We start from the raw sequence: 26,594 nt of genomic DNA, 5'->3' as shown, positions 1-26,594 counted from the left end.
CAAAGTCGAAAAAACACGAAAAACGAAATATAACGCCTACCTGAGATTATTTTTTTTGTTCGAGCTACTCGAAATGAAATGCGCAATGTCCCCCAGAATACGTCGCCAAGTCACTCGGTCTTGGGTTGCTATCCTCCGATCTTCTCTAACACCTATTTCGCTGGCATACTCATCGACAGCACACATCCAACGAGTGCGGGTCCTACCTTGAAAGACGGCCTCTATCGGGATTTCTGCTCAATATAGTCTTCACTGGTCGTTCTTCCGGCATTCTAGCTACATGCCCAGCCCACTGCAACCCACAGTGGGGCGACTTCAAGCAAAAACTGTGTCAAGAAATGCGACAAAAACATGGTATTTACTCAATTTTGGGGTGCTGCAAACGAATCTGGCATCCATTTTTTATTTGGGGCCGTCCATAAAGCACGCGATACAATTTTTAGCTATTTTTTGGTGCTTTTTTTCACTTTTTTATCAAATAAAATTATATAGAGCGGGGGCCTAGTGTGGTTGGTAACGTCTCCGCCAACCACGCTCGACGCCTGGGTTCGAATCACACCGCCGACATAGGTGTCGATGGTTGTGAGGTGGCGTGATCCACTCACAACCAACCCAACTGGTCTAGATTCAATCCTAGCCGACACCGGGAGATTTTCTGAGGCGAAAAATCTCTGGGATCACGCCTTCCATCGCATGAGGAAGTAAAGCCGTTGGCGCCGATCCGTTAATAAACGGGTCGTGAGTTAGGGTCCTGGGTATGGAGTCGCCTCCCTGGGCATCGGTGATTGGCCACAACAGTGGCGGAACTAGACCGACGGAAAATAAGCGAGAATAAAAAAAAAAATAAAATAAAATTATATTATCTTGGATCACAAGTAACACCAATGGGCATTCTCCTCATTAAAAAAGATTACGTAGTTTATAAACGACCCCTCACATCAACCAAATTTTGCTAGAATATAAATTTTATTAAAAATAAAACAACATGGGTAATACAAACTAATTACGAATCAAAACAATCATCATCTTCTTCTTCTTCATCATCTTTCTCTTCTTTTTCTACATCTTTTTAACTGTGATCAGATTCATCATAAGCTCTGGAAAAATTTTTACAAGTACCTTTCACCTTATCAAAATAAGTGTTAACTATTGGATCTGTGAAAATAAGAAGATGATTGAATTTATTTTGATTAGTATTTTCTCGCTTGTTTTTGCGAGTGAAATGCCCTCGGGCATATTTAGTTATTTAATTACTGTTGTCTTGAGCCTCTTCAGTTATATTTCCTATAAATAGTGTTGCGGTTTAATTGATATTGCTGAAAAAAAAATTCAGGGAAGACCAAATCGATGCTCCAGGATTTGATCTTATCTGAATTTTGACTTGGTGGCTTTATACTGTATTTTGAACCATATTTTCCCTAGCGCTTGAATCCCAGCCGATATGAAATTTGAATCATGCACCCAAAACAACGTATTCAACCATCAAACGAAGAAATTCAGCAATTCAAATGGTCTTCGTTTACGTTCAATTTCTGCATTTTTTCAATATTCCTAAACTCCGATGTTATAGCTTTACAAGCATAACAGCGTTGAACAGATGTTATATTTGTTGAGGAATTAACGCATTTTCCATCAATCTTTGTGAGTAATAATGAGAATTAAACTTAAAATTAAACACGTATTTTTATAGCTTTTTTGTGATCTTTTGTCGATATCGAAAATTTTCATCAATAGAGTATTATGGTTTTAATTAAGTTAAATCCTAGGTGAAATTCCAAGCTTATAAAAACATAATAAAAAAATCTGCTATCGCACTTTTCACTGAAGCGACATTTTGCGCAGTTTTGCGCTACAGCGGACAGTATGCATTCGAACACTTACGTTTTTACCTAAATTTTGGATGTAGTCACAAACGTGGCAAACTGCGGAAACAACACTTTTTCTACAAAAAATTCTTTTTTATTATTTTTTTAGTGTCAGGCCTACTATGACCAAATTTAACAATATCTAATGAAAGAAATTTAATTTGAACTGTTATTCGAACAAGTTTTTCTTAGACGGCAAAAAAATCCAAGCTATCATTGAAGCTGCAGAACGTTTCGAAGTAATGTAATTCTATTGCAAATATGTCGAAAACGTCAGTCCAAGCTTTGAAAAGTCATAAAAAATCAGGTTTAATGACATTGCGCCCAAATTTTAGATTTAAGCCCTTGAATATTATAGCAAGGCAGGAAAAATAATATGAAACAGCTGAAGGAAAAAAAACTTCAGGCTGATGGCCAGCGATTCCCCACTCCTGTCGTATTTTATCCGCTTAGCTATATCCGCCGATTTGTACACCTGGTACACTTCATGTTTCATGCGTCTGCACCAAACACCATTTTCTAGTCTGCCGCCAAGGATTGAACGCAAAATCCAACGCTCAAAAACACTTCGTCTGACGGCCTCTTTCAACGTCCATGCTTCATGGCCGTAGAGGGCCACGAGAAGGATAAGTGTCTTGTGGAGTGCAAGTTTAGTACGGGTTTGCAGACTGCGGGATCTCAGTTGGTTACGTAATCGGTAGAAGGCCCTATTTGCAGCTGCTATTCGCCTATTTATCTCACGGCTAACCTCGTTGTCACATGTCACTGATGTAACCAGGTAAATAAATTCGACGACTACTCCGAAAGTTTCTCCATATAACATCACCTCAGCATCAACATCCGTCGAACTACTACGCTCTCTACCAGCTACCATGTATTTCGTTTTCGCTTTCGCCTCTTCCACTGTTCTACGGTTGATACCAACGTTGATACCACTGTTCTACCGGTTAATACCAATGATGAAGCATGTTAGACTTCGTAATGGTGGTGCCGCTTCTTTGCACGCCACCCCTCCTTATAGCACCCTCCAATGCGATGTTGAACAATAAGTTTGACAGACCGTCTTCCTGCTTGAAGCCATCTAACGTCACGAAGGAGTCCGATATCACCAACTATCCCGACGCATGATGTAGAGCCTTCAAGGGTGGCACGTATCAGCCTAATTAGTGTTGTTGGGAAACCATGTGATATAATTCGCCATAACTCATTTCTCTTAACTGTATCGTACGCTGCCCTAAAGTATATTAACAGATGGTGAATCTGCAAGTTGAATTCTCGAAATTTATTGAGGATCTGTCACAAGGTGAACGTATTCACCAAAAGAGTTCTCCTGCAGCGGCCTCAGTCTATGGAACAAAATACGGGAGAGAATTTTGTAAACGGTGTTGAGAAGGGTTATGCCCCGATAATTGCTACAGTCCAGGCGGTGATCTTTCTTGTAGATCGGTTATATGAGACCTTCCAACCAGTCCGAGGGTAATTCTTCATCGGACCACGCTCTCAGCATGATCCGATGTATAACACGATACAGCTGTTCGCTCCCGACTTTGGAAAGTTTGGCTGGAATACCGTCCTTTGCAGCTACCTTGTAGTTATTCAGCTCTTTCACTGCTTTATTCACCTCGTCCATGGATGCTGCTGCTCCTTTTGCCTACGCTGTTTTTTAACCATTCAACAGCACACGAAAGTGTTCCTTCTAACGCCTGGCCGACTCCGTTTTATCGGTAATCAGGTTCCCCTCCCTATCGTTGCACATGACAGGGGCCAACACGTTTCGGTTCCTGATTCCATTAATCTTCGTCTAGAAGCATCTCACATCGTGCCTGGAAAAGCAACCTTCTGCCTTCGCAAGAATACGCTCCCAATGCTGTCATTTCTTCCGGCGATGGGGTCTTTTTTCAGCAGTTCAGCCTCAGACCGTTGTCGTTCGTAGTAGAGTGGAGGCCTTCTCTACCAATCACGGGGCAGAAGAAGTTCTCCTGCCCGACCTGCGCATTTGCATCCCCGATGACGATCTTGATGTCGTGTCCTGGGCACTCATTATACGTCCAGGAGCTCGTAGAGCTCCTTCTCTTCATCGAGTTAATCGTTGGACGGTGCGTACGAATTTATTAGGCTGTATTTGAAAAATTTGCCCGTAACTTTCAACACGCATATACGGTCTCTACCCAAGTAACCAAAAGTTTGGATAAAAGTAATATTCATAGACTGATCAGCCAATCTAACGATCATGAATAGAATTCTATTCAGCTCAATTTTTAAGTAATTAATCGTACTTTCAAGTTCGCATTTGTTAAATAAACTCCGAGTAGCATTCAAAGCAGCTTCTAAATCGAACTAAAAAGTTCGCATTAAGTTCGGATAGGTCGCTAACAGAGCACTATTTTTCAATTCCCTCACTCCTCATTCGTGTTGGTATAATCCCATGATAATCATTTACTAAAGAAATCTATATCAGAAGAATAATGCCTGGCTTCATTTTTTATTAACCCTCTAGTGCCCAAGTTAATTTCTAGACGGGCTTCGGTATAATCATTATGAATCATTATCCCTTTCCGACCGAGCCCATACAATTGTGTAGATAAAAAATGACGGATAACAAAATCTAAATCGGAACAATTCTTATATAAAAACACTTGCTTGCTCCGGTTTTTTGTTTTTCGTAGCAGCTGCGATGTTGACACTAGGGTTGTGAGCAATAAAACAATGAATAGGACGTTCAAAAAGTGAGAGAGAAGGATTGCTTAAGTCACCTTCTACCTACGCAATTATATGGGCCCGGTCGAAAAGGGTTATAAACACTTTTTGAATATTTATTAAAGCTTTTTCGAGGTTTGACTGAAGCCCGGCAAATGGCGGTATTGGGCACTAGAGAGTTGAATTTCATATTTTTTTTTTGCAACTTACTACACCGCCTTCAAGTTCAAAAAAGTACACGCGGAACGAGATGTGAACTTAAGTCTGACAGTTCTCTAGTTTGTTTTGATTTTGCTGCAGTTTGTTGGCAATGTAATTGAAAAAGGTTGTGGACGCAATATTTTTCTTCCAAACGATTATTGAAAATTTATTTTGGTAAGCAGTATACTGCCGTTCCAAGCATAGTTGTCCCATGTTCTACACAAACCTTATGTATGCTGGGACAGTTCTGCTTAGAACGGCAGTATATACAAAATATGATAAATGCTCAAAATCGATAAAAACTTTTTCGATCAATAGATATGCTGTTAGCCGTAGTCGAAAGTAGTGCTCCGGATATCCGGCATCGAATATCCGACAAATATCCAAAATCTGGATCAACCGGATACTCGGATATTATCCGACAGGATATCCGGATTTTCAGATAGTCGGATATCCGAAATTTGAATCCGAACATAGTTTAAAGAGAACTATGTAAATAATTACATACGAGGGAATGGGGGATTGTGAAAAAAGCAATTTTTCGTACTATGTTTTATTTGACTGGGTATTTGAATTCATAATTGATTTCCTGCAAGGTAACAGAAGAAAGTCTTCAGATAGAGAAAGCCTTTATACCTATTGAAATTATAGCTTTGTTTTCCTTTAGCCATTTATTTAGATAAAAAATTCCGATGACAAAAAAATAAACCACTTTTCTTTATTGTTTTTAAAAAAACTTATTTTCCATCACTTATCCTGAAGCAAACTTCACTTTTGCCAAAGCCGAGTAAAGCGTCAGTTAGAACTTAACATGATTTTTAAAGTGGAATTGAAGTACGACATAGACTTCTTCTGAACTTTCGTGCTGATTAAAAGTACGAATAAAATGCTAAAGGGCCAAACACAATGGATACGTTGCGGCTGCGTTTGCGGCAATTTGACAGTTAGCCCATAGATTTTCTGTCAAATCAACGTCAACGCAACGCAAACGTGTCCATTGTGCTTGGGCCTTAACTGAACTTTAACTTCCGGCGGCTTTGAGGTTCACGTGTAAACTTTATGTGAACAACAACAACAATGAACAGGAACAAGCAGCTTCTCCTGAACTTTCGTGCTGATTAGAAGTACGGATAAAATGTTAACCGAACTTTAATAACAATAAAGGGGAAGCGCTATGCGAACAACTCCAACTGCTGCTATGGAAGCAATGCTCTGCCTACTGCCTCTACATCTTCATGTGTAAAAGGAAGCAGAGCTTGGCGCTCTAAAGTTGCAAAGGAGGATAACTATACTCGAAGGGAACCAAATCGGCCACCTTCGCATACTTAGGGAGTTCAAACTAACTCCGCTATTAACTACAGTCTCCGACTGGATGGAAGTTAGGACCACCATGGATAGAGTGATGGAAAAAACCGCTCTATATGGAACAATGGAGGGCCTAATCTTCCAACTGGCATCGTCAGTTTCTATACGGATGGCTCGAAAATGGGATCCCTAACGGGATCCGGTATATACGGACCCGGTATCAGGGAAACATTTTCCCTGGGCAAATGGCCCACCGTTTTTCAAGCAGAGATATATGCCATAAATATCTGCGCAAAAATATGCCTGAAACGCAACTACATACATGCGAAAATCGGTATATTCTCGGACAGTCAATCAGCACTACTAGCACTTAAGTCCGTCAAATGCGCTTCCAAACTTGTTTGGGAATGCATTGAAACTCTACGGGAACTCTCCCGGCAGAACTCAGTTTTTCTGTTTTGGGTGCTCGGACATTGCGGAGTCGAGGGTAATGAACAAGCTGACTACCTAGCAAGACAGGGATCAGCTCAGCGGTTTATTGGCCCCGAGCGGTTTCTGGATACGTCCGATTCCGCTATCAAAAGCGAACTACTAACTTGGGAAAGGCTAGAAATAACATCCCAATGGCAACAGGTACAGGGTTGTAGACAAGCTAAAAAGTTAATCTATCCGAACCCCGGAACCGCCAGAAAGTTACTAAGTCTAAATCGTAATGAACTACTGATAATCACGGGACTCCTTACCGGACACTGTCCCGCTTTTTATCATTTAAAGAAAATCGGTGTAGTGTTGAACGACACCTGCCGATTCTGCAAATCTGAACCAGAGAGTTCAGAGCATTTGCTTTGCTCTTGCGGAGCTCTTGCTTCCTCTAGGTACAACTTCTTGGGAAATTACCTTTTAACTCCATACCAAGCAGACTTCCTGAAATCTCGCTCGCACAAAGAAGAGACAGTGTGCTTTGCGCTACAAGTCTCGTTTCTCATTCAGTCGCTTCGTGCTGTGTGCAGCGTGCGAGCGAGAAAACTTACCATTCGTACGAGCCATGTCTCGTCACATGGGAATTTTTTTGCGACGTACACGAAGATACCTCGTCTCTCAACTTAACGAGTGCGGTGCATGGGCGACGCGTACTTGAGACAGCTTGCGTGCAAAATCTCGTGAGCTCGTCTCGCAAGCTCCAAGTATAAATGACAGTTCTACAAGGTATGCTATTCAAGTCGATGCATTAGTGTTAGTATAAACGTTATGAATGTTTTCCAGTTTTGTATGAGATTTCAAACATTTTTGGATCTAAATCCAAAATTTAAAAATATACTCACCAAAAAAGTTATTGAAATGGTGTTAGAACATGTTTTCTACATAAGAAAAATAAAAACTATGTTGGAGCTCAGATAAAAAGCTGTTTTTTATTTTATTTTGTCCGCGACCCAATCGCAATTTTCATTTTTCTGCTAAGTAGGATGGAAAAAAATTATAACGAAATTTTTCTCATATTCTTCTGTGCTGGTTCGGCAGGCAAACCTACTGTTTTTGTGTGCGTTTGACGGATAATCTAGCAGCCTTTGTTTCGTTGATCTTTTGGTTCAAAATACTGATTCTGATATATGTGCGCAAGCGTATAAAATGTTTTATAATATCAGCTGGTACATCCGGGTACTTAAGACTTAAAGCATCGCTCAATTTTCCTACTACGCCTTTTTCTTTGGAAACGCTATCCATATGATAGCCTTTGAACAAACTTTCAAACACTTTAGCCTGTTCCATCAATTCCTTTGATGGTTTTGTCAATCCACCCAGAGATAGATGATCCACATAACTACTAGGATACGCATAGTCATGATCCAACAAAATATAGGTAGATAAGTGACTAAAGTTCTCATGAAGTTTGTAGGTGAAGTGACCAACATAAGGATATTTAACTCGAAATTTCCTGGCGATAGCACCAACTACATACTCGAATCCATCCTCTTCAGTAGTGAACTTTCGTTTTTCTGTTCCGTTTTCAATCATCATATCATCGTCTTGATCATAATGATCATTGATCATTGTGGAAACTGTATCCGAAGCTTCTTCTAAAGCATTTGGTTGATCTACCCAACACTTTGTCTTAAATTCTTTCGGCACATCCATCACCAAAATCTCCTCTTCAGAGCATCTGTCCCGGGTGGATTGACCTGACGAAACAGACTGCAAGCTTTTACCAAGTATGATCACTCGCAATCGTTGCAAAAATTGCAGTGCGGAGGGATGATCATTTCCTCCACCTCACGTCCGCACCACCGAAAACAAATTTTCGAGAGCGTCTTGGTTTAATTTTGCAGTCATTATGTATTGGATTCCGAATCTTTCCTTCATATCGTCGAACAATCCTCGTAGTGAATAAATTGACATAATAAGGGCTTTTTGAAATATCTGTAAGAGATTGAATGAATAATCAAGTCATTGAGATTCTTTGATAAATTCCAAATAATACCTGCATATACGATTTGTTGGTTGGAAGTGTGGTTTCCATAAACTCCACTATTTGATCCAAGACATCATCCTGCTCGCGACGACACATTCCGTATGGTCTTTTCAATACCTGGCTCTCTTTTGGGCAGCGTGAATTCATAACCCTACGCTGCAACGCAACGGCACATTTTGCTGCCCATGGAACAAGTTGGCGTTGGTTTCTTTGACACGTCAAATATTGTTCTTTAAGAAAAAATGTATCAGATATTTCCACGGATTCTTTGGCCACAAGATTCCAAAGAGGGTCGTGCTTGACAATAGTACCATCGGACAGCACAAATCCCGTGTCGATTGACCAATTGCGTGTTAATTTCAATACATGAGGAGCGTCCGCAAAGAAATATATCTTTCGCTTTGTTTGTGGATGTAAAATGTACGTTTTTTTGCTTTTCAAATTTACATCTGACCAGATGCCAATATTGCCACCCCCACAGTCTGAATTGGCACCAACTATTTCGAACCCAACTTCGTACGTCTTATTGACGGCTTCTAGCAGTAAAGCCTTGGTCATCGGAGTACTGAAGGACGCATAAAGTGGCTGTTTCCAGTCAGCAAAAAGCCCCCTGATCATCATGACAAAAGAAATATTTATATTCAAATTTTTGTAGAAATTTTCTGAGGAATAAACTTGGTACTTGTACTTTGCTATGAGGACCTAATACGTCATCGTGCTTACGATCATACTCATACATTTCACGGATCGACATTTCGACGTAAATAAGCAGACATATTTTATCGAATTCGGACATGTTCTGTGTTCTAGCTTTTAGCATCAGTAAAACTTCGTCGAAAAATCCTTGCCTCATATCCATTTTAGAAGCATACTTTCGGAGACAACTCGGCCGTGGAAACGGCATTCCAAGAGTTTTGGTGATGTAGTCATACCCAGGCAAACTGAAGAATCGCAAAGAAAATCCTTGTGACAGTTCCTCACTAGTCCAATGAACACGTTTTTTGACACCTAGCATCAAATCCGATTGGTTTTTGGTCAATTTCGAGGACAGCATTGCGCGAGGTTTATCAATCACGATCTGTTCACCAATGTCTCTAAGGCCGCGTGTAAGCTTTTCCAATTCATAAACAAGCTTTTTGTGCTGGATGTTCTGTTCTTGCAGTGCAGAAATTGTGTTGTCCTTTATTTGCAGCTGTTCCTCTAGTTTTTTAATACGAAGCTCCATATCATACAGCATTCTCGGTGTTCCTTCGAATTCATTTGTCCTGCACGCACTGTTTATACGACCTCCTGCAGTCTGGTTCTCGGATTGATTAGGCGGAGAAGTAGCACTATCCATCCGACGCTGATTTCTTTGACGCTCAGGCAGACGGTAAGATGGATTTCTTGTGCTGGGGACAGCTGAAATTAAAGCAATGCTCAATATCACGATTAATAGACTAATATGAGATATTTGTGAACACTTACCTCCTGCTTTGAGCGGCTTTTGACTATTGGACGATAATGGAGTAGAATTGGCATAATCAAATTCCCGGAAGTGCTTGGAACAAATGAACATGTTCGTCGTTTCGGTCTTCGTACTTCGTCCCAAAAACATCAGCCTTGAAAAACGACGTTTTCAATGCAAGTTTAGTTGGAAACCGATGAAATGTTACCGATTCCCGTTGATCTGATGCCGAGAACTTGGCCGACGATTTTTTTTTGCTCAAACATTTGGGAACATGGCATTTCGACATTATTTTAATAATGCGAATTATCGCTCTTTTCAACACTCAATCAAAAAAAAAGTCAATTTATAATATATCTTCACTGGATGTTTACACGACGATTAAAATCAGACTGGAAAAGCCAATTTAATACGAGTAATTCATAAAAATATCCAAAATTTCGAACAAAACGCGAAAAATAATCATAACGGTTTTACTTGTGTGCGTGTTTTTGTGTATCATACACAAAAATGTAGCATACCTTGTAGAACTGTCATCATACTTGGTCGCGAGCTTGCCTCGCATGTTGCTTTGCGCTAATGGTGCGAGAAGGAAATTGATTTTGCGCAGAAGGATACAGGCAGGGGATTTTATGTTTTTTTTATTTACGGTGTTATAGCAGCATGCATCAAAACACCGTTAGAATTATCAATGATATAACCTAGTTCATTTATTTATCAATTCAAAATTCTATGATTAATTCATCCGACTTTTGTTAACATGAATTAAACGTTTTGTTACTATACTTATTATGCTAACGGTACGAAAATGAGTAATATTTTTCTTTTCACCGAATGCAGTGTTACGTTGGTTAACAGAAGTGTTTCTTTCGTCGGTTTAGATGTCATTGACTATCTTATGATAGAACTCTGTTTTGTAGTTCTAAGGATAAAAAATGTGGTTTAAAATTACAACATAAGTTTTTCGGGAGTTAAAAATAGTAAAACTATTAAAATTGTTTATATTTTCTAGTACATGTTGATGTTGGATAGAATTTTCGAACTGAGTACACTAAAGTCGCATTTTATGCGGGGGATACATGCCGCGTAAAAAACCGCTTAAAAACCGGAATCCGCGTAAAAAAACCCGCGCAAATTCTGCAATCCGAGTGAAAAGGAACCGAAATCCGCACGAAAAAAAATGCCGCGTAAATTCCGGAATCCGCGTAAAAAAACCGCGTAAATTCCGGAATCCGCGTAAAAAACACCGAATAAATTCCGGAATCCGCGTAAAAAAGCCGCGTAAAAAGCGACCTTAGTGTATAGATATAGCAAATCAGGCTCTGGAGGTTCGTGATAATCTGATCGTTGTAATATAGTTTTGTGAATTCTTCCGATTAATACACCTTCAGAAGGGTCTGACGGCATATATCGTATGTAGGTACGATAGGCAGCCCATACACCAGAGAGACGCAGAGACACTCACCGTTAAGGCAACTGTCAACATCGAAACGGATAACGGCAATGCAAAATTATACAGCTCCCCCGTTTTGATATTGACAGTTTCCTTAACGGTGAGTGCTTTGTCATTACTCTAATATACAGGTTCACTAAGGTACGGTACGGGCGTCTCGCTCAGTTCGTAAAGCGATGAGACATCGTCTGGTGCGCCGCAGTCTCAAGTATGTACAGTACGGGCGTCTCGCTGCAAATTGCATGGGACGTGTCTCGTCTCGTCGCACATACATGGAAATTCTACGAGCGAGAGAAAGATTTCTCTCGTCGCTTGAAAAAAAAGCACGTGCACAGGAAGTCTGACCGATTTGAGCAAAATTGATTTCAAATGAACGGGCTACCTTGAAAACTCTTAACTTTTGAATTTTATGAAGAACTTGTGCTTCAAAAGTTATGAAAAGAAACGTGTTCTGAAGACTGTTCAATCTCACTCATGTTTCTCAGAGATGGCTGTACCGATTTTCATAAAATCAGCGTCAAATGGAAGGTCAAGTTGCCCCATAAGAACCTATTGATTTGTTTTGCAATCGGACTATTACTTTGCCTGTTATGTTTAAAAATGTGACATCCAGCTAAGAAAAGGAACATATTCCGAAGACTACTTGGACTCACTCATTTTTCTCAAAGACGGCTGACCCGATTTCCACAAAATTAGTGTCAAATGAAATAGATAGCTGCCTAATAACACCCTATTGAATTTTACTGTAATCGGACTGTAACTTCGTCTGTAATGTATCGAAATGTGAAAATCACGAAATTACATTATTTCAGAAACTACACAACCGATTTGAACAATATTGATATAAAATGAACGAGCTAGTTAAGGCGTAACTGATGAATTATGATTGAACACGTAGTTTAAAAGTTTGGCTGCCCTATACGTTCACATTTCATTTAATTATCGAACTTAAGCAACCGTTATGTATTAAATTGTTAATAAAACAATGGAAGTCTATTATCTCAAAGATTACATGACTTATTTGAACATAACTAGTGTCATACGAACGAGTCATCTCTCGAACTTACAAATAACAAACTTCATAACAATTTGATATGTGACTCAAAAGTTATGGAAAGAGAAGAAATTCAAAGACCATTAAAAACTATACCTGCTTTGATCGATATATGTGGCCTCAACATAATTTAAATGTGGTATCGTACTATTTGAACGTTCCAATTTGACTGATTCCTTGCGATGTGTTAAAAGTCTGCAAATGCACGACGAATCGGCCATAGGATAAGATCAAAGTCAAATAACAAATCGTTTTAAATGATTGATTTCATCGAAATAAACAATATTCTCGACTTTTGGCTTCTGTACATCGCCTTAAGTCTGAATATATTCATATTGGGTGGTATTCGGTCATATTTAGCAGATTTTCTGGCATCAATCTGACACCGCAAATACCCATATTGGGAGGTATTTAGTTATTTTGTATATACTGCTTACCAAAACAAATTTTCAATAATCGTTTGGAAGAAAAATATTGCGTCCACAACCTTTTTCAATTATATTGCCAACAAACTGCAGCAAAATCAAAACAAACTAGTGAACTGTCAGACTTAAGTTCACATCTCGTTCCGCATGTACTTTTTTGAACTTGAAAGCTCAGAAAAAGTTCCGCGTCAGCCTTTTCTGAACTTCCTAGTTTGCATGATGTTCCGTCTGAAAGAGAGACCCGGTATGTTCCTAGCTATGAACGTGTAGATAAGTAGGTAACGAAGAGAAATCAGCACATCGAGTAATGCTTATCTCATATAGCGGGAACGGAGTAGTGGTATGAATCTTCAAAGAAGAAGGACTCGAGTTCAAAGCTCGTGTTATATATATATATATATATATATATATATAACACGAGCTTTGAACTCGAGTCCTTCTTCTTTGAAGATTCATACCACTACTCCGTTCCCGCTATATGAGATAAGCATTACTCGATTTAGCAGATTTTCTGGCATCAATCTGACACCGCAAATACCCATATTGGGAGGTATTTAGTTATTTTGGTTGTTTTCCAGAAACTAAAAGTGGTCGTCTTTAAATTCAAAATGGTGTCCAGGGTCAATGTTTGGTTTCTATGCATCATCTTGATTACAAAAATATTCATATTGAGTATTATTCGGTCATTTTCGACTGTTTTCTAAAAGTTGCCATTTAGCAATTCAAAATGGTGCCTTAGGTCAATTGTTAGCTCATTGCATCATTCTAGTTCCAGATATACTCATATTGGATGGTATTTGGTTATTTGAGGCTGTTTTTCAGAAACCGAAGTTTTTATCGATTTTGAGCATTTATCATATTTTGTATATACTGCTTACCAAAACAAATTTTCAATAATCGTTTGGAAGAAAAATATTGCGTCCACAACCTTTTTCAATTACATTGCCAACAAACTGCAGCAAAATCAAAACAAACTAGTGAACTGTCAGACTTAAGTTCACATCAAAAAAAAAAAAAATACCGGTCTTTCAAAAAGTTGGTAATACCGACCACCCTAGTTTGGCCCTTTAGCATTTTATCCGTACTTTTAATCGGCACGAAAGTTCAGAAAAAGTCTATGTCGTATTTCAATTCCACTTTGAAAATCATGTTAAGTTCTGACTGACGCTTTACTCGGCTTTGGCAAAAGTGAAGTTTGCTTCAGGATTAGTGATGAAAAATGAGTTTTCTAAAAACAATAAAGAAAAGTGGTTTATTTTATTATCATCGGAATTTTTTATCTAAATAAATGGCAAAAGGAAAACAAAGCTATAATTTCAATAGGTATAAAGGCTTTCTCTATCTGAAGACTTTCTTCGGTTACCTTGCAGGAAATCAATTATGAATTCAAATACCCCGGAATGTGCAGATCAAACAAAAAAAAACCGGATGTAAGCTGTGAATCCCCTTTAGACATTTGTTTGCGCGTGACGCTTTCATCCCTGAGCATTTTGTTCAAATCTTGGGTGTTTTTTACGTTCGGCCACAGCATGATAATGGTGGTTTTGGAAGTCCGAATCCATTTCTCGGACACCACCGAGAGTTTCCTATGTCTCAAGCTGTTAGTCGTTTCGACTAGTGCTGGGATTTTAACCTGATATACTCGTGATCCGGTTATCCGAAGTTCGGATCACGAATGGGTAAACGAATACTATTCGGATACTCGGATATCCGGATACGGATAATCGAATATTAGGATATTCGGGTATCCGGGTATTTGTCATCTGGATATCCGCATTCTTTTTCTGTCTTTTGAAGCCCGGTCGAATAAAACATAATACGAAAAATGGCTTTTTTTCACAATCCCCCACTCCCTCGTATGTAATTATTTACATAGTTCTCTTTAAACTATGTTCGGATTCAAAATTCGGATATCCGGATATGCAACTATCCGAAAATCCTGTCGGATAATATCCGAATATCCGATTGATCCAGATTTTGGATATTTGTCGGATATCCGATGCCGGATATCCGGTTATTTTAGTCCCAGCACTAGTTTCGACTACGGCTAACAGCATATCTATTGATCGGAAAAGTTTTTATCGATTTTGAGCATTTATCATATTTTGTATATACTGCTTACCAAAACAAATTTTCAATAATCGTTTGGAAGAAAAATATTGCGTCCACAACCTTTTTCAATTACATTGCCAACAAACTGCAGCAAAATCAAAACAAACTAGTGAACTGTCAGACTTAAGTTCACATAAAAAAAAAAAAAAAAATACCGGTCTTTCAGAAAGTCGGTAATACCGACCACCCTAGTTTGGCCCTTTAGCATTTTATCCGTACTTTTAATCGGCACGAACGTTCAGAAGAAGTCTATGTCGTATTTCAATTCCACTTTGAAAATCATGTTAAGTTCTGACTGACGCTTTACTCGGCTTTGGCAAAAGTGAAGTTTGCTTCAGGATTAGTGATGAAAAAGGAGTTTTCTAAAAACAATAAAGAAAAGTGGTTTATTTTATTATCATCGGAATTTTTTATCTAAATAAATGGCAAAAGGAAAACAAAGCTATAATTTCAATAGGTATAAAGGCTTTCTCTATCTGAAGACTTTCTTCGGTTACCTTGCAGGAAATCAATTATGAATTCAAATACCCCGGAATGTGCAGATCAAACAAAAAAAAACCGGATGTAAGCTGTGAATCCTCTTTAGACATTTGTTTGCGCGTGACGCTTTCATCCCTGAGCATTTTGTCCAAATCTTGGGTGTTTTTTACGTTCGGCCACAGCATGATAATGGTGGTTTTGGAAGTCCGAATCCATTTCTCGGACACCACCGAGAGTTTCCTATGTCTCAAGCTGTTAGTCGTTTCGACTAGTGCTGGGATTTTAACCGGATATACTCGTGATCCGGTTATCCGAAGTTCGGATCACGAATGGGTAAACGAATACTATTCGGATACTCGGATATCCGGATACGGATAATCGAATATTAGGATATTCGGGTATCCGGGTATTTGTCATCTGGATATCCGCATTCTTTTTCTGTCTTTTGAAGCCCGGTCAAATAAAACATAATACGAAAAATGGCTTTTTTCACAATCCCCCACTCCCTCGTATGTAATTATTTACATAGTTCTCTTTAAACTATGTTCGGATTCAAAATTCGGATATCCGGATATGCAACTATCCGAAAATCCTGTCGGATAATATCCGAATATCCGATTGATCCAGATTTTGGATATTTGTCGGATATCCGATGCCGGATATCCGGTTATTTTAGTCCCAGCACTAGTTTCGACTACGGCTAACAGCATATCTATTGATCGGAAAAGTTTTTATCGATTTTGAGCATTTATCATATTTTGTATATACTGCTTACCAAAACAAATTTTCAATAATCGTTTGGAAGAAAAATATTGCGTCCACAACCTTTTTCAATTATATTGCCAACAAACTGCAGCAAAATCAAAACAAACTAGTGAACTGTCAGACTTAAGTTCACATCTCGTTCCGCATGTACTTTTTTGAACTTGAAAGCTCAGAAAAAGTTCCGCGTCAGCCTTTTCTGAACTTCCTAGTTTGCATGATGTTCCGTCTGAAAGAGAGACCCGGTATGTTCCTAGCTATGAACGTGTAGATAAGTAGGTAACGAAGAGAAATCAGCACATCGAGTAATGCTTATCTCATATAGCGGGAACGGAGTAGTGGTATGAATCTTCAAAGAAGAAGGACTCGAGTTCAAAGCTCGTGTTATATATATATATATATATATATATATATATATATATATATATATATATATATATATATATATATATATATATATATATATATATATATATATATATATATATATATATATATATATATATATATATATATATATATATATATATATATATATATATATATATATATATATATATATATATATATATATATATATATATATATATATATATATATATATGAATCTTCAAAGAAGAAGGACTCGAGTTCAAAGCTCGTGTTATATATATATATATATATATATATATATATATATATATATATATATATATATATATATATATATATATATATATATATATATATATATATATATATATATATATATATATATATATATATATATATATATATATATATATATATATATATATATATATATATATATATATATATATATAACGATTATTGAAAATTTGTTATATATATATATATATATATATATATATATATATATATATAACACGAGCTTTGAACTCGAGTCCTTCTTCTTTGAAGATTCATACCACTACTCCGTTCCCGCTATATGAGATAAGCATTACTCGATGTGCTGATTTCTCTTCGTTACCTACTTATCTACACGTTCATAGCTAGGAACATACCGGGTCTCTCTTTCAGACGGAACATCATGCAAACTAGGAAGTTCAGAAAAGGCTGACGCGGAACTTTTTCTGAGCTTTCAAGTTCAAAAAAGTACATGCGGAACGAGATGTGAACTTAAGTCTGACAGTTCACTAGTTTGTTTTGATTTTGCTGCAGTTTGTTGGCAATATAATTGAAAAAGGTTGTGGACGCAATATTTTTCTTCCAAACGATTATTGAAAACTTGTTTTGGTAAGCAGTATATACAAAATATGATAAATGCTCAAAATCGATAAAAACTTTTCCGATCAATAGATATGCTGTTAGCCGTAGTCGAAACTAGTGCTGGGACTAAAATAACCGGATATCCAGCAACGGATATCCGACAAATATCCAAAATCTGGATCAATCGGATATTCGGATATTATCCGACAGGATTTTCGGATAGTTGCATATCCGGATATCCGAATTTTGAATCCGAACATAGTTTAAAGAGAACTATGTAAATAATTACATACGAGGGAGTGGGGGATTGTGAAAAAAAGCCATTTTTCGTATTATGTTTTATTTGACCGGGCTTCAAAAGACAGAAAAAGAATGCGGATATCCAGATGACAAATACCCGGATACCCGAATATCCTAATATTCGATTATCCGTATCCGGATATCCGAGTATCCGAATAGTATTCGTTTACCCATTCGTGATCCGAACTTCGGATAACCGGATCACGAGTATATCCGGTTAAAATCCCAGCACTAGTCGAAACGACTAACAGCTTGAGACATAGGAAACTCTCGGTGGTGTCCGAGAAATGGATTCGGACTTCCAAAACCACCATTATCATGCTGTGGTCGAACGTAAAAAACACCCAAGATTTGGACAAAATGCTCAGGGATGAAAGCGTCACGCGCAAACAAATGTCTAAAGGGGATTCACAGCTTACATCCGGTTTTTTTTGTTTGATCTGCACATTCCGGGGTATTTGAATTCATAATTGATTTCCTGCAAGGTAACCGAAGAAAGTCTTCAGATAGAGAAAGCCTTTATACCTATTGAAATTATAGCTTTGTTTTCCTTTTGCCATTTATTTAGATAAAAAATTCCGATGATAATAAAATAAACCACTTTTCTTTATTGTTTTTAGAAAACTCATTTTTCATCACTAATCCTGAAGCAAACTTCACTTTTGCCAAAGCCGAGTAAAGCGTCAGTCAGAACTTAACATGATTTTCAAAGTGGAATTGAAATACGACATAGACTTCTTCTGAACTTTCGTGCCGATTAAAAGTACGGATAAAATGCTAAAGGGCCAAACTAGGGTGGTCGGTATTACCGACTTTTTGAAAGACCGGTATTTTTTTTTTTTTTTTTTTGATGTGAACTTAAGTCTGACAGTTCACTAGTTTGTTTTGATTTTGCTGCAGTTTGTTGGCAATGTAATTGAAAAAGGTTGTGGACGCAATATTATTCTTCCAAACGATTATTGAAAACTAGTTGAACGCTCCCGGCGATGCACGGGATTAAAGGTTTCGAAGTCAAGATTTTTTTTATGCTTCATTGTTGCATTAGCTCAACCCACTTAAAAAATATTTCACATCTTATATGTCCATCATCACTTTTAGTACTTCAATATTCCGAGAACGCACAGAACGGAAGTTTCCTTATTGGATTGCATTTTGTGATTTAAGGCTGATTTACAGAAACTGGAAGTCGCCATTTTGGATTTCAAGAGACGTAAGGAGTTCTACTTTTGGAAGTATTGAAATTGTTGGCCAAATAGCTCTTTAGGTTATTTTGCTGAAACTGGAAGTCGCCATTTTTTATTTCTATTTTTATTGGCACTCACTTGTAACCTTATTCATACGATTTAAATGATTTAATTTTGAAAATGTCACCGAAAAAAATAATTCTGCTCCGTGCATTAAGTAAAGTGATCCATAATTGTGGAAATGCTACATTTTGCGGTGTTTTTATTACTTTTGCATGATAATACATCACGACATAATGAAATGATCAAGCTTTTACAACATTATCAAGCTTTTATAACAATGAAATAACTTTTTAGATAACTTTTTTTGATGATTTTATAGACTAAATGATCTTGAATGCCGAAAGCGACCCATAATTGTGTCTTTTGCTATGCCAATGATATTTTTCTTCCTAACCGATTTACACACATCAGCTGCAATAAAACTAATTGTCGATCTAAAGTATACATCAGAACACAGAAATAGATAGTAAAGCATTCGTGGTTGATAATTTTTCCGATTTAATATTCATTTTTAAACTTTCAGGCAACACGTTGACTGACCCATAATTGTATAATACGTATAAATTTCAAAAAAAGTATTTTGATGCGTTTTTCTGTATTCTGTATTCCCCGTGGCTCTGTGGTTAGCGATGTCGATTGGCTCTCACACGGTTGTGATATCGGGTTCAATCCCCGATCAGGTCGAAAAGATTTTCTTCGGCTCAGCACTGGGACACGGTGTATCGTTGTACTTATCCAACAACATGCAAAATGTGCTAAAAACAATATAGATAACGAATTCTCCCAACTAATCTGGTTGATCAAGAACGCTATTAGAAGGCTAGCGTGCGATGTTGTTGTGCTGTATACATAAATCATCTTCAAACATACGTAGTTTTGTGAATTATATCTCAACTTTTAGCATTGAGATACCTTCTATTTTTCCTCAAAACGAACGAACATTTTAATGAAAGAGTAATCACATGTCATCGCATTGAATTTTGATTTAGAGGCAAATTCAGCTAAAAAACTCATGATTTTGCATGTTTTACGTAGTTTTGTGAATAATATTTCAAGTTTTAGTAATCAGATACTTTTTACTTTTCCTCAAATGTCTTTCCTGAACGTTAACAAACATTTTAATGAAAAAATAACCACATGTCATCGCTTTGAATTTGGATTTAGAGGCGAATTCAGCTAAAAACTCATTATTTTGCATGTTTTACGTAGTTTTGTGAATAATATTTCAAGTTTTAGTAATCAGATACTTGTTACTTTTCCTCAAATGTCTTTCCTGAACGTTAACAAACATTTTATTGAAAAAATAACCACATGTCATCGCTTTGAATTTTGATTTAGAGGCAAATTCAGCATAAAAAGTCATAATTTTGCATGTTTTACGTAGTTTTGTGAATAATATCTCAAGTTTTAGTAATCAGATACTTTTTATTTTTCCTCAAATGTCTTTCCTGAACGTTAACAAACTTTTTAATGAAAAAATAATCACATGTCATCGCTTTGAATTTTGGTTTAGAGACAAATTCAGCATAAAAAGTCATAATTTTGCATGTTTTACGTAGTTTTGTGAATAACATCTTAAATTTTAGTAATCATATACTTTTTATTTTTCCTCAAATGTCTTTCTAGAACGTTAACAAACATTTCAATGGAAAAATAATCACATGTCATCGCTTTGAATTTTGATTTAGAGGCAAATTCAGCATAAAAATTCATAATTTTGCATGTTTTACGTAGTTTTGTGAATACTATCTCAAGTTTTAATAATCAGATACTTTTTATTTTTCCTCAAATGTCTATCCTGAACGTTAACAAACTTTTAATTAAAAAATAATCACATGTCATCGCTTTGAATTTTGATTTAAAGGCAAATTCAGCATAAAAAGTCATAATTTTGCATGTTTTACCTAGTTTTGTGAATAATATCTCAAGTTTTAGTAATTAGATACTTTTTATTTTTTCTCAAATGTCTTTCCTGAACGTTAGCAAACATTTTAATAGAAAAATAACCACATGTCATCGCTTTGAATTTTGATTTAGAGGCAAATTCAGCATAAAAAGTCATAATTTTGCATGTTTTACGTAGTTTTGTGAATAACATCTCAAGTTTTTGTAATCAGATACTTTTTATTTTCCCTCAAATGTTTTTTTCTGAACATCAACAAACATTTCAATGTAAAAAAAAAACACATGTCACCGCTTATTATTTTTGATTTAGAACGATTCAAAATGATGATGATTACTGTACACCTCAGAGACTGAGGGAATAATATCAATAAGATCAAGCGTTACGGAATTCCATTTTTATATAGTAGATTTGTTTTGGTAAGCAGTATATACAAAATATGATAAATGCTCAAAATCGATAAAAACTTCGGTTTCTGAAAAACAGCCTCAAATAACCAAATACCATCCAATATGAGTATATCTGGAACTAGAATGATGCAATGAGCTAACAATTGACCTAAGGCACCATTTTGAATTGCTAAATGGCAACTTTTAGAAAACAGTCGAAAATGACCGAATAATACTCAATATGAATATTTTTGTAATCAAGATGATGCATAGAAACCAAACATTGACCCTGGACACCATTTTGAATTTAAAGACGACCACTTTTAGTTTCTGGAAAACAACCAAAATAACTAAATACCTCCCAATATGGGTATTTGCGGTGTCAGATTGATGCCAGAAAATCTGCTAAATATGACCGAAAACAGCATATCTATTGATCGGAAAAGTTTTTATCGATTTTGAGCATTTATCATGTTTTGTATATACTGCTTACCAAAACAAATTTTCAATAATCGTTTGGAAGAAAAATATTGCGTCCACAACCTTTTTCAATTATATTGCCAACAAACTGCAGCAAAATCAAAACAAACTAGTGAACTGTCAGACTTAAGTTCACATCTCGTTCCGCATGTACTTTTTTGAACTTGAAAGCTCAGAAAAAGTTCCGCGTCAGCCTTTTCTGAACTTCCTAGTTTGCATGATGTTCCGTCTGAAAGAGAGACCCGGTATGTTCCTAGCTATGAACGTGTAGATAAGTAGGTAACGAAGAGAAATCAGCACATCGAGAAATCAGCACATCGAGTAATGCGGTGTCAGATTGATGCCAGAAAATCTGCTAAATATGACCGAAAACAGCATATCTATTGATCGGAAAAGTTTTTATCGATTTTGAGCATTTATCATATTTTGTATATACTGCTTACCAAAACAAATTTTCAATAATCGTTTGGAAGAAAAATATTGCGTCCACAACCTTTTTCAATTATATTGCCAACAAACTGCAGCAAAATCAAAACAAACTAGTGAACTGTCAGACTTAAGTTCACATCTCGTTCCGCATGTACTTTTTTGAACTTGAAAGCTCAGAAAAAGTTCCGCGTCAGCCTTTTCTGAACTTCCTAGTTTGCATGATGTTCCGTCTGAAAGAGAGACCCGGTATGTTCCTAGCTATGAACGTGTAGATAAGTAGGTAACGAAGAGAAATCAGCACATCGAGTAATGCTTATCTCATATAGCGGGAACAGAGTAGTGGTATGAATCTTCAAAGAAGAAGGACTCGAGTTCAAAGCTCGTGTTATGTATATATATATATATATATATATATATATATATATATATATATATATATATATATATATATATATATATATATATATATATATATATATATATATATATATATATATATATATATATATATATATATATATATATATATATATATATATATATCTTTATATCTATATATCTATATATATATATATATATATATATATATATATATATATATATATATATATATATATATATATATATATATATATATATATATATATATATATATATATATATATATATATGGTGTACTATTGGTATCCCACTCGACGACGCTCCACACCAAATATTCTAAGGGATTGTTATCAGGATTGATAGGGGGCTGAACAACAGGATAAAAAATTCTGGTCAAGTTGACCAGCAGTACAATTGCCGGACCCTATGCAAATATATGTTATGACCAGTCATGCAGTGCCGATCTAGTCAAGCTGCTGTCTAAAAATAAATAAAATGCTTACAAGGATTTAGAATAAAAATCTAAAAATGATTTTAGAATGCCCTCATTTGTTTTGAGGACTATGTCAAATGAAATTATTACCAACTTCTGTCGAAAATCGTTAGAATCCTGAATTGTTACGATAAGTTCTCTTTAGAGTTGATAAGTTATTGGTTTAGTTAGTTGTATGATTGTTTCTCTTCTCTTGACAAGTAGATTTAAATCCCGAACGAACGAACGAAAGCTTAACAATTGCTTTTACACATCTCTGATAGTGTTGGAAATTCATCATTTGTATTTGCTACAAAAAATAATAAACTGAGCACTTAGATTACAGTAAAAATTAATTTCTGTAGTTTCTGTAATCCACTTTTTTCGTATTTGTTGTATGTGTGCTTATAATATTATGTATGTTTATCACAATATTTCATCTGTTCTGTGCCATTTTCCTCTTATTAGCTTATATGATATTAACTAATAAACAGTCGCAACCAGTAGTTGACTAAAACGTGGAAACTTGCTTTTATGACTGAACAAGAAAATGCTAGCTTTCACAAATACGGTGAAACCCCGGGGAAAGTTGAAACAGTTTTTTAAAAATTTGACATCGAAGGTTACTTGAAATATTCGTAAAAATCCAAATCAAATTTGATGGTTCAAACTTTAATTAGGCTTTCTGGTTATCAAAAAACTTATGGTGGAGCAAGTTGAAACACTAAAATTTTGAACTACATAATGCTCGTTTATGCCGCTGTAACTACAAATTTTCGATTATGTTGAGCTGATTTACTCAATTGAGCATCGTATACGAAAGCCACAGACAAACAGACGTGCCCTTCCAAAAAAAAAAATCCTGAAAAATCTAAATTCTTGTTCGAAACGTGTAAAAATAGTCGATTCGATTGTTTCAACTTCGTTTCAATTTGCCAAATCAGAGGCAAAAATGCAAGAGTCAAGCTGAAATACTAAAATAGACACTTGCTGTATCTAATTGAAATTATTACACTTTATCAACAGAAAATGTTCAATTGACAACCAATTATGCGAGAAAAAAAATTCATAAAAGAATATTTTCTCCAGCAAGTTCAATCTTCTTGTAAATATGTTTGCACTGAATTCACGAAGAGTGGAAGTAAACCAAAGCACAACTTGTGCTTTGTCTTGGTTTCGACAGTTGAAAGATGCGTTTGGTGATACTCACTATTAAAAAACCAATTTTAGCAATACGTCATCAACGACCGAAGTGAGGGCTTTTGTTTTATCTTACCGCGCATTTCAGCTTACCCCGGTGTAAGCGCTTTTTCACTACTTAAAAAGTGCAGAGAACTTGGCAACAGTCACAAGTATGCTCCCCCTAAAATATCAGATTGCACATGCGTTTAGAATATCATTCAACAGACTAACTTAATTCCGGTTATCAATGAATTTGACAATCATAGCATATAACTCCGATTATTAATATACGTGTCAATAAACTGATATTAACGCGTCGGTATATAGTTTCATCGAATAGAAGCATAGTGGAAATTATCCAATACGTTTGTAATTATTTAAGGTATCAAACACAAGTAAACAATTCATTTGGTTTTACTATATATAAAATATAAAGTACAAGTAAATAATTGAATAGCCAATTTGAGATTTCAGTTTATAAATAATAGTCCGAGTTCAATAGCTCTCGGAGTATATTTTTATCCGTCTAAAAGTGAACATCGCGAACGAGCGTTTGTTATCTATTCGCTCATTTAAATCGTGTTAAGCTACGGTTTTAAGCCGGGTACATTCGATTCCGCGAGTGAAGAATTCGTGCTCTGACCAGATTTATGATATAATTGTGTGATTATATAGAGTAGAATCTACATCGACTCCACAATGTTGAAGAAAACGTAATTATACCTATTTTTAATTAAGCCACTCAATTGTTTCAAACCGGAACAATGGAACGGCTGATTAAAATAAATCAAGTGAGAAAATAAAAGATCGCTTATAACGTTTGCCATACAGTGAAGTATACTAGCACGGCTATATGCGAATAAATTAAACAAACATAAATAGTGAAAAATACTCAGCTACGGTTCACGTGCATTGTTATACTTTTCGACATCTCTAATTTCCCGTGTGAGAAAAGCGACGCAGTGCATTTCAAAAGGCACTAGAAGGTGTTATTATTTTTGATTCCGGAATAGAAAACTATGGTTTAAGTAAAATATTACTTCTTGTAAAATATTACTTCTTGAATATCGGAAACCTCTATGATTCTCGAACGATGATAGAACATACAGGACATGTTATGCTCTAATCAGTTTACTCTGCTTTTCAAACAATTTAAAGCTTACCACTCTGTTCCGAAACGATTCGAGAATTCCAGTGAATATATATATGAAGTCAGAGTGGTATATAAATATACATAAATAAATAAATATATATATATATATATATATATATATATATATATATATATATATATATATATATATATATATATATATATATATATATATATATATATATATATACATATATATACATATATATACATATATATACATATATAAACATATATATACATATATATACATATATATATATATATATATATATATATATATATATATATATATATATATATATATATATATATATATATATATATATATATATATATATATATATATGTATATATATGTATATATATGTTTATATATGTATATATATGTATATATATGTATATATATATATATATATATATATATATATATATATATATATATATATATATATATATATATATATATATATATATATATATATATATATATATATATATATGTGTGTGTGTATATACAGTGGTGGAAAAAAAGCATTGCTTATAAAGTCATCTGCATTTTAACCTATCATTTGTAAGGCATATTTGAACACAATATCTGTCTGATCTTGCTTACGATATAGGCAATGAATAGGAAAATGCTATCTGTCAAAATTCATAGTATCTGTTAGCGGGAAAAGTTTTCATTGTAAAGCTGTTTGAAATTTCGAGGTTTCCGAAACTGAACGAAATTTTTTCTCGAAATTCTTCAAAAAATAACTAAAATTTAAAAAATTTGAGTAAATTTTTTCATTGATTCATATTTAAAAAGTAAGCTTAGAGATATTTTGAGTTTAATTAAATGGAAAATTAAAAAAAAAATCCGGAAATTATGAAAAATATAGTAAATACTGGATTTTTTTAAATTTTATAAGACCTAAAGCTTTGAAGCATTTCCGGACCTTAATTAGAGTTTATAACAGCAGTAAAATTGGTTGAGGAATCATAAGTTGTTACTGTTTATTGAAAAAATGTATGCTCAATTTCGATAAATTTCCTTTAATTTCGTGAATCTCGAGATTTCGAGATTCACGAAATAAATTGGGTTTATAATTTTGCTTTTTATTTTTCCGGTGGAGGGTCGCGATAAATATTTCAGCCCTGATACAAAACGGTTGGTC

At 35.5% G+C, this 26,594-nt stretch overlaps 1 protein-coding gene across 11 annotated transcripts in view; it reads left to right on the top strand.

Annotated features, from left to right (window-relative positions):
• LOC129729587 (sodium/hydrogen exchanger 9B2) overlaps positions 1 to 26,594 on the top strand; it is a 292,387-nt gene that overhangs the window by 40,781 nt on the left and 225,012 nt on the right. For 2 of the 11 annotated variants that reach the window (XM_055688264.1, XM_055688261.1), the window contains exon 1: positions 24,802 to 24,994. The exons of 8 other annotated variants lie outside the window; for them this stretch is intronic. In XM_055688264.1, the coding sequence (XP_055544239.1) occupies positions 24,981 to 24,994 (14 nt within the window). In that variant the 5' untranslated portion in view covers positions 24,802 to 24,980. Of the gene's footprint in view, positions 1 to 24,801; positions 24,995 to 25,112; positions 25,268 to 26,594 lie in introns of those variants that run through there. One more of the 11 variants, XM_055688269.1, reaches the window with a different exon arrangement.

This window comes from Wyeomyia smithii, chromosome 3 (assembly GCF_029784165.1).
Source record: "Wyeomyia smithii strain HCP4-BCI-WySm-NY-G18 chromosome 3, ASM2978416v1, whole genome shotgun sequence".
Classification (NCBI taxonomy): domain Eukaryota; kingdom Metazoa; phylum Arthropoda; class Insecta; order Diptera; family Culicidae; genus Wyeomyia; species Wyeomyia smithii.
This window is presented reverse-complemented; position numbering and strand designations above follow the sequence as displayed.